This window comes from Babylonia areolata, chromosome 7, assembly GCF_041734735.1.
Source record: "Babylonia areolata isolate BAREFJ2019XMU chromosome 7, ASM4173473v1, whole genome shotgun sequence".
Classification (NCBI taxonomy): domain Eukaryota; kingdom Metazoa; phylum Mollusca; class Gastropoda; order Neogastropoda; family Buccinidae; genus Babylonia; species Babylonia areolata.
In genome coordinates, this window is record NC_134882.1 from 22,263,093 (window position 1) to 22,277,901 (window position 14,809).

The 14,809-nt window shown below is 43.4% G+C and overlaps 1 protein-coding gene across 1 annotated transcript in view; it reads left to right on the plus strand.

Moving 5' to 3' along the window:
• Positions 1 to 6,079: 6,079 nt before the first annotated feature.
• The window catches only part of LOC143284202 (uncharacterized), a 58,142-nt gene continuing 49,412 nt past the window's right edge, over positions 6,080 to 14,809 (plus strand). The window contains exons 1-6 of the mRNA XM_076590871.1: positions 6,080 to 6,487; positions 7,453 to 7,483; positions 7,888 to 8,004; positions 8,905 to 9,022; positions 11,022 to 11,087; positions 14,471 to 14,536. Of these exons, the coding sequence (XP_076446986.1) occupies positions 6,319 to 6,487; positions 7,453 to 7,483; positions 7,888 to 8,004; positions 8,905 to 9,022; positions 11,022 to 11,087; positions 14,471 to 14,536 (567 nt within the window). The 5' untranslated portion in view covers positions 6,080 to 6,318. The remainder of the gene's footprint in view (positions 6,488 to 7,452; positions 7,484 to 7,887; positions 8,005 to 8,904; positions 9,023 to 11,021; positions 11,088 to 14,470; positions 14,537 to 14,809) is intronic.

A 14,809-nucleotide genomic window follows, 5' to 3' on the forward strand; every position in this document is an offset into this window, starting at 1 on the left:
ACCCATTTCTATCATAGGCTACAAACAACAAAACTCATTCCTATCATAGGCTACAAACAACAAAACTCATTCCTATCATAGGCTACAAACAACAAAACTCATTCCTATCATGGGCTACAAACAACAAAAGTGACACCCATTTCTATCATAGGCTACAAGCAACAAAACTCATTCCTATCATGGGCTACAAACAACAAAACTCATTCCTATCATAGGCTACAAACAACAAAACTCATTCCTATCATAGGCTGCAAACAACAAAAGTGACACCCATTTCTATCATAGGCTACAAGCAACAAAAGTGACACCCATTTCTATCATAGGCTACAAACAACAAAACTCATTCCTATCATAGGCTACAAACAACAAAACTCATTCCTATCATGGGCTACAAACAACAAAAGTGACACCCATTTCTATCATAGGCTACAAGCAACAAAACTCATTCCTATCATAGGCTACAAACAACAAAAGTGACACCCTTTTCTATCATAGGCTACAAACAACAAAACTCATTCCTATCATAGGCTACAAACAACAAAACTCATTCCTATCATAGGCTACAAACAACAAAACTCATTCCTATCATGGGCTACAAACAACAAAACTCATTCCTATCATAGGCTACAAACAACAAAACTCATTCCTATCATAGGCTACAAACAACAAAACTCATTCCTATCATAGGCTACAAACAACAAAACTCATTCCTATCATGGGCTACAAACAACAAAAGTGACACCCATTTCTATCATAGGCTACAAACAACAAAACTCATTCCTATCATAGGCTACAAACAACAAAACTCATTCCTATCATGGGCTACAAACAACAAAAGTGACACCCATTTCTATCATAGGCTACAAAATCTACTACAAACAACAAAAGTGACACCCATTTCTATCATAGGCTACAAACAACAAAACTCATTCCTATCATAGGCTACAAACAACAAAACTCATTCCTATCATGGGCTACAAACAACAAAAGTGACACCCATTTCTATCATAGGCTACAAACAACAAAACTCATTCCTATCATGGGCTACAAACAACAAAACTCATTCCTATCATAGGCTACAAACAACAAAAGTGACACCCATTTCTATCATAGGCTACAAACAACAAAAGTGACACCCATTTCTATCATAGGCTACAAACAACAAAACTCATTCCTATCATGGGCTACAAACAACAAAAGTGACACCCATTTCTATCATAGGCTACAAGTAACAAAACTCATTCCTATCATAGGCTACAAACAACAAAAGTGACACCCATTTCTATCATAGGCTACAAATAGCAAAAGCTAGAGAGAGAGGGGGGAGAGAGAGATAGAGGGGAGACAGACAGACAGACAGAGACACGAATACAGAAACACAGAGAGCAAACCGTAGCAGGCGTCGTAACGTCACCCAGGATCAGGTGATGTGCGGCCAAGCTGCAAGCAGACAGTGCAGAATGGATACTTGGTGACCCCCCTCACTTTTTTCGTTATTATGAAAGGCCCAGAGATTGCTCATGGATTTTTTGTTCCACGTGATTGGCTGTTGGGTGAGAGGTGTCATCAGTATGTGTTACAGGAGATCTGATCAGACAGCTTGGGGAAATGTTCAGCCCTTGAATAAAAAACAGTCCATGTGCATGCATTGCTGGGAAGCCAGCGCGCGGCGAGATGACGTAGGCCTGCACACAGAAACACACACACACACACACACAGAGATATATACACAGTCACACACACACACACACACACACACACACACTGGGAGAGAAACAGTCTGACAAAGAAACACACACACACACACACACACACACACACACACACACTACCCTTGTTATGAACATGTACGATAGGGAACTCAGATAACACATATTTCTAAGTGATACTTACATCATTTTGGTCGATCCGATGTGATGGTAGACGATCAAACGATGGCCACTGGAATACGCGCGTTTCGAGATTGAGCCGGAAATGAACCCATTTCTGTTCTCGGTCAAGGCCGACGAGGTCAAGTTGTGCAGTTTTGTTCCTGATTCTTCATATGTCATAGAAAGTTGTACTTAAGCTTGGTCTGACTCGTTAATTGAGAAAAAGTAAGTGACAGCTGCAGACTATGGATAAATAGAGTTCAGGCCGTCCTTGACACGGCCCCGGCAGAGGCCGGCAGGGTTTACAAATCGGGAAAAATGGACATTTAAAGAAATATTATTAACATACACAACACAAAATACATTCACTTCGTGGAGGTGTTATCTGTTGAATATGTTTTTTATGATTCATTAGAACGAAAATTAATGTGTGTTGTTGCATTCTAGCGGTGTAAATGACTTTCAAATTTTTCCTGTGTCGGGCCTGTTTTATACGATATACAGCTGTACAGTTTTTGTGTCGATACTCCCCCGTGTCGATACGCCTCCGTGTGTGTGTGTGTGTGTGTGTGTGTGTGTGTGTGTGTGTGTGCGTGTGTGTGTGCGTGTGTGGTTGTTGTTGTTGCTGCTGTTGTTGTATTATTATTCTTCTTCAGTTTAGCGTCTTCAAGTTAACGATAAGTGTTATTTGACAAACATAGAGGAAAAAGACGGCTACTGGTGAGGGAAAAGTAACTGTTCACGCAGTGTGTGTGTGTGTGTGTGTGTGTGTGTGTGTGCGTGTGCGTGTGTGTGTTAGATAACTTATAATTCAGTGGTGAAATTTTGTGTAAAAAATGAGATTACAATATAACACATGATCCTTAGAACGAATAGTACTAATGATAGCAGTAAGCGAACTTGACTAATCAACAAATGAAAGATTTGATTAAGCACTGATAAGCAATATCATGTAACTTGATGTGATTTGCAACATACTGATAAACAGGGGGAAAGATATTAATTGATTTGTTTGATATATTTAAGGCATATGGTTTTTGGGGGTGGGGCTATACGTCACGGCATTTGCATGGATTGTTCATGTTTTCGATTTTATTTATTGATTGTTTTCACACACACACACACACACACACACACACACACACACACACACACACACAGAGAGAGAGAGAGAGAGAGAGAGAGAGAGAGAGAGCGTTTCGCCGCTGTTATTTGTAATACATATTAAATAAAGAAGAAAATTAATCAGTTGTGTGTGTCGATTTCTGCTCGTTGCATTCTTTTTATATTTTCGTTTCGTTTTTATTGAAGTTATTTTCACACACACACACACTTATATACACTGTTGGTCTTCGATATGTTATCACCAAAAAAGTTTACCCCCACACCCACCCCGGGGCCCCACCTCCCAACCTTCGGCCAAGCCGCCGCACTATGCTTTGATCCCGCTGCCTGAAACAAACTTCCAAACTTTTACTGTGGGCCACTGTTATGACCCTTTTATGGCCCCATCTTAGAGCGCCCCACCCCAGATGCAGATGTTTAGGGGCCAACGAGGAGACGTCACACATAAGACAAAGACCTACATCAGTTTGAGAACACACACACACGCGCGCGCACACGCACACATACACACACACACACATACACACACACACACGAACACACACACAAACGCACACACAATCACACACACACACGGACCATCTGACGCCCCCCCTCCCACTATCACACATACTCATCGCCCCGGCACATGCACACCCACAACAACATACACACCCACGCACTTTCACATACATCAGTAATTCAACTGAATGCATGCGCTAGCATACAGAGACACACACACACTACACACACAAAAAGGCACACAGACACAGACAGACACACACACACATCGACACAGTGAGCACAACAGGCACAAGAGTTGTAAATTTTACGACCCAGCCAACGGTGGCGGAGATAACACGACGGCAAAGATAAAAGCACTAGAGATAAGATAACATAGGGCGTGATCGCGTGCGCGCACACACGCAAGCGCGCCCTTACACACACACACACACACACACACACACACACACAGATAAACAGAAACGCGGACAGACAGACAGACACCCCCACACACACACACACCTACACACACACGCGCGCGCGCGAGCGAACACACACATGTATACACACATCCACACACACACGCGCGCGCACGCACACGCATGTATACCTGCATGTGTAAATAAAAAAGACCAAAACAACATAATTATGATATTCATAAGCTGAAAACGAAGGTACTTCACACAAGTAGTTTACATATATATATACACTGGTGTACTGAAGGATACATATGCTAGCTTTACCAGTGGACCGGTGACATTTCATTTGATTTGGTGACATTTCAGCGTTCACTTAGTAACCGTTGGTTTGTCGTCTTTATTTCTTTCACTGACAGTTCATGACTTCAACCGTTTGCTTTGTTTTGTGGAGCACGTGGGGTTGGGAAGCTATTACATGTATTTGAATAGTAACTAAGCTCGAAAGCATGTCTATATTCCTCCCGTTAGTCAGGTCAGGGGCATAGCCCTTGCTACTGGTACCATGTAACCCAGTACTACCTGCCGCATGTGAAGTCTCCCAACGACGGACGAGGCGGAGGAGGAAACGGAAGAGGATGACCAAAGGGCAGGGGGAGCTCTTATCCTTGGCTGGAAATCCTCCTAGGAGACGGAACTCTGAAGAAAAAACCTGCACCTGCCGAGGCCGTTCTAACGCGGCACTATCTGCACCTGTGGGACTCTGAGCGTCGGTAGGCGAGAGAGTGGGGAAGGGACTGCACAACTCTTCACTAAAAAAAAGTCACCTGTGCTGGTCAGGCAACCACTGGCAGGCTAATGTCGGAACGAGCTAGTGGTAAAGGGGACAAGCAGAGGATGCTGCTGGCAGTTCCTAGTCACGACTCTGCACGCAGGCGTAGACTGGGGCAATAGACACACATTCACACATACACCCACACATGCATAACAGATATGCACCACTGAAATATGCAGTTTCACAGATATGAAAGCACAGTCAAATACACATAAACGTACATGAGCCCCAACACACACACACACATTACCCTGCACCTCCTCTACCCCCCTTCCTCCACACACTCATTTCTAGGCTACGTATCGCAGCTTCCACGGCACACGCACACACACACACACACACACACACACACACACACACACACACACACAGATGAACACTTACTTGTACAAGCACACACACATACGCCCATATCCCCCACCCCAACCCCCACACACATATACACAAAGATATATACATACACACCCGCACGTTCCAATATCCCGTTGCTCCAACAGTGTAGGCATGCATACACTCACATACCTCATCCTCTACAGTACCCACCTCCCCCCGGCACCCCCACCTCCCCCTCACACACACACACACACACACACTAACATACGCACGTGCACAGAACTCTCCTGACACTTGTGTACACTTACACCCTTGCGCATGCACAAACGCACTCAAACACACAGACCCACACATACACACAAACACACACACGCACAGATGCTGCCACTGATTGATGAGAACACATAACACATTCATCATTCCACAACACAACTTTGATCAAGCAGAAAGCATGGTCAGTCACAAATATATACATACATCTGTATTTGACTGTTTTTGGATCTTTGTGAGAGGGACTATTGACACGGGGGAGTATCGACACAGGGGAGTATCGGGCTGACCCCGAGCGAAACGAGGGTCCCTTCTTTTCCTCTTTCAGCTGCGGCTCACGCTCGGCCGCAGCGGGAGGGAAGGGAACGGATAGGAAAACAAACTTGTCAAGCTTGACAAGGCCGAGCTAATTACTCTTGCAACAGCGTACAAATGGATATGTACAGGATGCAGTGTCAAGATTAACACATGTCATTGTTCTATTTTCTGTTCAACAAGTACACTTAAGGTAGAAGTGGTAAAGAATCCAGACTGAAACTGGCTCCTAACGAAACACATAAAAACCTTCTTCAATGAATTTAGCAAAAATTATGCACGGGCACATGGTCGAAGGTAAATAACTCATGATAGACACTGAGTGTAAGATTTCTGATTCATCTCCCTTAGTCCGATTTTCCTCTTCTTCTTTTTTTCTTCTTTTTTTTTTTTTTTCAAGCAATCCTCCGTTTTGTCTTGTGTGGTTCTTGTGCAGCTCTTCCCTCACCTTCTTTTTTTGTACAAATATTGTAAAATTTGGCTTACATTCAATACAAAGTGGATCGAAAGCATATTCTTTTGGATAGGAAGCAACAACGTTTGTGGAAGCCAATGAAGTGTTAGGGGAAATCATTCTGATGGTAAAAGGGGATGCACTGCAGTTACTATACATGCCAATGTTTTCGTAGACCAAAACACGTGCGAAGAATATTTTAAAATCCGGCTCAGAATGCATCGCCCGGTGGACCGTCAGTTTTACAATATCAGCTCAAACAGCGCGAACAAAAGCCATTTTCGTGCTCCGTCAAGTAGCGACAGAGAAACACTTGTGACCAATGTGGCGAACAGCATTATCGGGAGAGACAAAACGTTTTGTGGCCCATTTGGACAGCGACAAGGTACTGAAGAGGTGTGTGTGTGTGTGTGTGTGTGTGTGTGTGTGTTCTAAATTGATGGATTGTTTTCGATTATGTGTATGTATCATTTTTTTATGTGTGTGTGTTACTATGTATTATGAAATGACATATACCGAAAAATACTGATTACCAGATTGCACCCTAGAAAAAAACAACGAAACAACAACAACAACAAAACCCAAAAAACAAAACACGACATATTCTTTAAAAAGATTTTTTTTTTTAAAGAAGAAGAAAACGAACATATGTATCAGTTTGTTCATGTATCTGTCAGAGTGGATTTCTTCTACATATTTTTTTTCCAGAGGACAGCAGTTTTGTTACCAAGGGTTCTTTTACAGTGCACGAAGTACATGCTGTACATGGGACATCGGTTTATCATCTCATCTGAATGACAGGATGCTTGTCTGATTTTTTTCAAACTTGGGAGAAAGGGCGAGAGTGGGATTCAAACCCAGACCCACACAGACTCTGTATTGGTATTCTGCCACCTTCTCCTTTTTCATGAATGCGGAATGGTAAAAAAAAGATCTAACTGTCTATCTGTCTATCTGTCTTGTATCTATACATGTAACTGTCTCAGTGTCTGTCTAGCTCTAGCTCTCTCTCTCTCTCTCTCTCTCTCTCTCTCTCTCTCTCTCTCTTATATCTATCAATATATAAATACAGATATGTATATATTGTATAGATAGATAGAAGCATATATATATATATATATATATATATATATATATATATATATATATACATACATGCATACATACATACATACATAGATATAAACATATAACTGTTACCTGCAATAGTTCAGGAAAATTTGTCAGAATGTTTTTTTTCTTCTTTTCTGTCATCTGCATCATGTTGTTGAAATGAATAAAACTTTCTTTTCTGTCATCTGCATCATGTTGTTGAAATGAATAAAACTTCTTTTTTTCTCTTCTTTTCAGTTGTTTACCTGGACTACATCGCATCTGGCAGGTATGGTGACCAAACACGTTTCTGTCTGTTTTCTAATGACCAGGAGTCCTAGTATGTCCCTGTGTGTTCCACTGACCACTAAGCAACAAAAAATCAACAGACATATTTGGTTTATAAGTCCTTTTTTTTTTTCTCCATAGTAAGAAAACCAGTTATTCATTTGCATTGAACTTTGAAGTTTACATGTGATCAATCTCACATTCTCACTAAAATGCTTTCTTTGGTTTTTGTGTGATACATGTGATATTTATTTGCTCACTATCAAAATCATTTTTCAGTATGTTGTGAAACACACACTCTCACACACACTCACACACACTCTCTCTCACACACTCACACACCTTCTCACTCACACGTACATCTGTAGTGTGTTATGATGCACTGTGGTGGTGTCAATGTTGCAGAGCATTGTCGTTCATTGAAGACTACATCCAGAAAGAGGTGTTGCCTGAGTATGGTAATACCCACACCACCACGTCGGTCACCTCACTGCAAACCACCCTGTTTCGACACGAAGCAAGGTTTGGCTGTGGGTTTGTCAGTACTGGGGATAGATACCTGTTGTGTCATTCTGTAAGTGTATGTGTGCATGCATAGCAGTCATGCATATGTGTGCACATATATATATATATATATATATATATATATGTGTGTGTGTGTGTGTGTGTGTGTGTGTGTAGATATATATATATATATATATATATATATATATGTGTGTGTGTGTGTGTGTGTGTGTGTGTGTGTGTGTAGATATATACATAATATAGTTGTGCACCTGCATGCGTGTACATGTATGAATATGTGTGTGTGTGAAAAACTGAAGGGAAAGAAAAAGTGTGTCAGACATGTGTGTGTATATATTTTGTTGTCTATGTTGTGTGCTTGCATTTAGTGTGCCTCAGAATTTTTTAGAGAAAGAAAGGGGAAAGGTCGTAATTTGCCAGTTGCCATTGGTTACTAGATTAGTAATCTGACGCAAATATCTGTGCATTGTAAAGCATGGATGATGATTACAACAGTAAATAATAAACATATAACATATTTTGGTTTCTTTTCTTTTTTTCATTAAAATCAAAAACATCAGTATAGCCTTCTATATTAATGGACAACATCATTGCATGCAAGATTTTAGTGATGATCAAGTGTTTGCATCTGTTTTTTGTTTTTTAATTGCTCTAGTGCATTTTCTGTTTGTTCGCCTGTCTCTCACTTGGCATGTCCTCATCTTTTCTGTTGCTGCCACTAAAACGTTGCTTTCCTGGTCTTTTCTGTTGCTGCCACTAAAACATTGCTTTCCTGGTCTTTTCTGTTGCTGCCACTAAAACATTGCTTTCCTGGTCTTTTCTGTTGCTGCCACTAAAACATTGCTTTCCTGGTCTTTTCTGTTGCTGCCAATAAAACATTGCTTTTTTGCGATGCAGGGACATCATTCGCAATGCGGTTAACGCCAGTGAGCATGATTCTGTCATCTTCACGGGCAGTGGCACCACAGGCGCAGTCCACAAGCTGATTCATGCCCTGAACCTGAAGGACCCCCCGGTAAGATTGACACCCGGTCAAATTTTACAATGTTGAAAATAATGATAATAATAATGGATATATATATATATATATATATATATATATATATATATATATATATATATATATGCTGGGTCTTTTTCTGTTTATAATGTGCTCTGCCTCCTTAGCACAAGGCCCATAGCACTAACAATTGATATCAATATCGTGTATATCAATAGCCGAATGGTTTAAGCGTTGAACTTTCAATCTGAGAGTCCGGGGTTCGAATCTCAGAAACGGCGCCTGGTGGGTAAAGGGTGGAGATTTTTTTTTAATCTCACAGGTCAACATATGTGCAGACCTGCTAGTGCCTGGACCCACTTCGTGTGTATAAGCACGGAGAAGATCAAATACACACGTTAAAGAACCTGTAATCCATGTCAGCGTTCAGTGGGTTATGGAAACAAGAACATACCCAGCATGCACACCCCCCTAAAACGGAGTATGGTTCCTTAAATAAAAAGAATCAACTGTCACACACGCAAAATGTTACATGTCTGTCTGAGTGTGTATGTGTGCGTGCCTGAAATCTGATTGAATGACACAGGAAACGAATGATGAGTGCTCAGTGGCAGCCGGCAGTCGGCTCTACCCAGGTAGGCAGCCTGTAGTGTAAATGACCCCGTGTTTGTAAAGCACTTTGAGCTTGGTCTCCATCCAAGGATAGGCGCTATATAAGTATCCATATCAATCAATCAATCAATATTGTGAGGGCGAGGGAGGGTGGGGGGAGTTGAGGGGGTTGGGGGGGTGGGGCGGGGGGTTGAGGAGGGGTGAGGGATGGTGACAAAAAATTAATATGGGAATGTATAATCAAGACTTAGTAGCCTCCTTCGGTCATGGCTGACCATGGATAGAGTATATCCGACCTAATGTCTAATTGGGCTGTCTGCTTGGACCAAGCAGCGTCACCTGTGATTGTAGAGACCGATGTGAGAGAGACAGTCTCTGTCGCAGCGGTCACATGTGTAAGCTGATGCTGGTCTGTTGGCTGCCGTCCCTTTTCTGCGAGCTCGCTTTTCTGCTGCAGCAGCTGACAGTTTGTCCTCACCAATCCGTAGCTGATTCTTGAGAGTGCTTCTCCAGCTGTTGCGGTCATCTGCAAGGTCCTCCCAGGACTCAGTGTTGATCTCAAGTGCCTTCATGTCACGTTTGCAAAAGTCTTTGTATCTCAGCTGTGGGTGGCTGATGCTTCTCTGCCCCATGGCGAGCTCTCCATAAAGGATGTCTTTTGGGATTCGACCATCTTCCATGCGGCAAACATGGCCCAGCCAGCGCAGCCGACGCTGTCTCAGCATGGTATACATGGTTGGGAGGCCAGCGTGAGTCAGGACTTCGGTCTTTGTCACCTTGTCTTGCCAGGAGATGCCGAGTATGCGCCGTAGGCTTCTCAGGTGGAAGATATTGAGCCTTTTCTACTGACGAGCATGTGTGGTCCACGCCTCACTGCCATACAGCAAGGTGGTACAATCAAGACTAACGAGCATGACAAATAGGATGTTGAGCAGATGTTTATGGGTGGTTGGTATTTTTGTAAATTTCTTCTCAGTACGTTTTGAAAATATGGAGCTGGGATTGGGTTGGTATTGACTCTCTCTCTCTCTCTCTCTCACACACACACACACACACACACACACACACACACACATAAACACACACACACACACACACACACACACACACACACACTCGACACTATCACAAACCAACACTCTCCAAGATTCTCACTCTCACTCATGTTCACTCTCTCTCACTCACTCATACACACGCGCACCACACACACACACACACACACACACACACACACACACACATGTATGCACACACATGCATGCGCACACACGCACACACGCACACACGCACGCACGCACGCACGCAGAAAGAACAGTTTTAAAAAGACAGTTTTGTTCCATAGTTCGAAATGCATACATACTGTATTCTGTCCAACGTGCCCACCCCACCTTGCTGTGTGCAGGTTGTGCTTGTGGGTCCCTTTGAGCATCACTCCAATCTGCTGCCATGGAAGGAAGTCAGTGCACAGGTACATGTTTATTTCTTTTCCATTTAGTGGACTCTGTGTGTGTGTGTGTGCGTGTGTGTGTGTGTGTGCGTGTGTGTATGTATGTGTGTGTATGAGTGAGTGTGTGTGTGTGTGTGTGTGTGAGTGTGTATGTGTGAGAGAGAGAGAGATGGAGAGAGAGCTTGTGTACATGGGTGTGAATACTTAACTGTCTTTGGAGAGGGAGAAAGAGATCAGAATGTGACTAAACAAGTGTACTTGGGGCAGGGGGATGAGGTGGGGGTATCTGAATGGGCGTCTGTGTGCATGCATGGATGTGTGTAGGGGATGGGTGGAGGGTGCACGTCTGTGAGTAGGTGTGTTAAAACATTTTTTGAGATATTACTGTTATTGATATTTATTTCTCACGGAACACACACACACACACACACACACACACACACACACACACACACACACACACATTCACATTCACACACTCACACACACACACGCGCACATGTGCACACACGCACACACAATGAGAGTGGGATGGGAAAGGGGGGGTGGAGGTTGAGGGGGGTGGGTGGGGGGAGAGACATGCGGATGGATGTTGTGGGTGAGAATGAAGGGCTATGAAGAAAAGAAAGGGAAAAAATGAACACTGCAACTCACACTAGAGCAATAATAAACCCAGACAGAAATCACTACCTGTTACACCCAGGAATGCATGCAGCAACACACTAGAGCAACAACAAACCCAGACAACTGTATAGTCATCAAACATTCCTAGATCGCATGCCACAAGACAACCTGGGGCAATTGTTGTGCCAGACAAGAGGAACAAATGAATGAAAGCTATCAGTCGCAGTGTGAGTGAGTGAAGAGTGTATGTAATAGTTTATTGAGAGAAGAAAAAAAAGAAACAAAAAAAAAGTGGGGAAAAAAAGGAGGAAGGAGGCCCCACAAACAAAAAAGAAGAGAAAAAATTTTATTGATATTTGGCATATTGATTTTTTTTAATATGTTTCTTTTTAGAATTGTATTCATATCATTGGTTTTTCAAATTAATTTTGATTTTCTTTGTGTTGCTCAGTTAATATTAATTCAAGCGATTGTTAAAATGTCAGTACAACAAAAAGTTAATCTGACAATAAATGGTTTCAGTCAGTCAGTGTGTTTGTGAGTTTGAAGAGTGAAATGTAAGGGGGAGAGAAATGTGATTGGTCTGCACTGAAGCTGACTGCTTGTCACTCATTCACTGACACAGAAAATGTTTGTTCAGTGGGCAAGAGGAATAAGCGTTCCCACTTGTCGGCCTGAAGGTTTTGTTGTCCCAGACAGTCGGACAGGTGGGTGTGTTTTGTTGTCCCAGACAGTCGGACAGGTGGGTGTTTTGTTGTCCCAGACAGTGGGACAGGTGGGTGTTTTGTTGTCCCAGACAGTCGGACAGGTGGGTGTTTTGTTGTCCCAGACAGTGGGACAGGTGGGTGTTTTGTTGTCCCAGACAGTCGGACAGGTGGGTGTGTTTTGTTGTCCCAGACAGTGGGACAGGTGGGTGTTTTGTTGTCCCAGACAGTCAGACAGGTGGGTGTTTTGTTGTCCCAGACAGTCAGACAGGTGGGTGTTTTGTCGTCCCAGACAGTCAGTGGGTGTTTTGTTGTCCCAGACAGTCAGACAGGTGGGTGTTTTGTTGTCCCAGACAGTCAGTGGGTGTTTTGTTGTCCCAGACAGTCAGACAGGTGGGTGTTTTGTTGTCCCAGACAGTCAGTGGGTGTTTTGTTGTCCCAGACAGTCAGTGGGTGTTTTGTTGTCCCAGACAGTCGGACAGGTGGTGTTTCAGCCTGGTTGTTGAAGTTTTGTGTTCTGTGCAAGAGGAATAAGCGTTCCCACTTGTCGGCCTGAAGGTTTTGTTGTCCCAGACAGTCGGACAGGTGGGTGTTTTGTTGTCCCAGACAGTGGGACAGGTGGGTGTTTTGTTGTCCCAGACAGTCAGTGGGTGTTTTGTTGTCCAGACAGTCAGACAGGTGGTGTTTTGTTGTCCCAGACAGTCAGTGGGTGTTTTGTTGTCCCAGACAGTCAGGACAGGTGGGTGTTTTGTTGTCCCAGACAGTCGACAGGTGGGTGTTTTGTTGTCCCAGACAGTCAGTGGGTGTTTTGTTGTCCCAGACAGTCAGTGGGTGTTTTGTTGTCCCAGACAGTCAGACAGGTGGGTGTTTTGTTGTCCCAGACAGTCAGTGGGTGTTTTGTTGTCCCAGACAGTCAGACAGGTGGGTGTTTTCAGCCCTGGTGTGTTGAAGTTTTTGACTGTTCTGTGCAAGAGGAATAAGCGTTCCCACTTGTTGGCCTGAAGGTTTTGTTGCCCCAGACAGTCGGACAGGTGGGTGTTTTGTTGTCCCAGACAGTGGGACAGGTGGGTGTTTTGTTGTCCCAGACAGTCAGGTGGGTGTTTTGTTGTCCCAGACAGTCAGACAGGTGGGTGTTTTGTTGTCCCAGACAGTCAGACAGGTGGGTGTTTTGTTGTCCCAGACAGTCAGTGGGTGTTTTGTTGTCCCAGACAGTCAGACAGGTGGGTGTTTTGTTGTCCCAGACAGTCAGACAGGTGGGTGTTTTGTTGTCCCAGACAGTCAGACAGGTGGGTGTTTTGTTGTCCCAGACAGTCAGACAGGTGGGTGTTTTGTTGTCCCAGACAGTCAGTGGGTGTTTTGTTGTCCCAGACAGTCAGACAGGTGGGTGTTTTGTTGTCCCAGACAGTCAGACAGGTGGGTGTTTTGTTGTCCCAGACAGTCAGTGGGTGTTTTGTTGTCCCAGACAGTCAGACAGGTGGGTGTTTTGTTGTCCCAGACAGTCAGTGGGTGTTTTGTTGTCCCAGACAGTCAGACAGGTGGGTGTTTTGTTGTCCCAGACAGTCAGTGGGTGTTTTGTTGTCCCAGACAGTCGGACAGGTGGGTGTTTTCAGCCCTGGTGTGTTGAAGTTTTTGACTGTTCTTTTCTGAAATTGTATCTGCATCTGTTGCTTCAGGTGTTTGTCCTTGGGGAAAGGCGCTTAACTCTGATTTCCCTCTCTATTCCTAGGTAGTGAATGGTTACTTGGACTTGGTCACGGAAGATCTTGGTCCCATCTTTCCCACGCTGAGTCCCACACACAGTGGATATGAATTCTCTGCCCTGAATGTCATGAAAGGCTATAGGACCTGTAAACTTTAACCTTCATCAAGAGCAAGAGGAGGAGGAGGATTCTGTTTTTGTCTGTTGTTCTAATTGTGTAACACATACTTAGCGCACTGGAAAGGAACCCATGGCAGCATAAGTGTTATACCCTGGGATCTGCCTAGCAGATGTGGTTGAGCATATATGGATTTGTCCAAATGCAGAAACTCCAACTGAAACTCAAACAGTTGTAATTGTCCGTACTCATTTTTCAGGTGGTGACCATTCAGCGGACTGTGCAGGGGACAGTGGACCTGTGTGATTTGGAGAACAAGTTGAAGGTAAAGTCAGTCTTTCAAATCTAAACTTGAAACATATTTGTTCAAACAATGTTTTAAACTATAGGTCTTTCCCTGAGACTCTGTGTGTGTGTGTGTGTGTGTGTGTGAGTTTGTGCACATGACAATGTGAGTGTCTTGCATTCTATCTCTCAGAAAGGCACACTCAGATCATATACCTCCCTTCCATCACTTCTCCATTCTTTTAATCTGATTTTTTTCTGTTTCAATTTTCCAGTTGTTTTTTTCCTTGGTAATTGTAAAAAAAAAATGCTG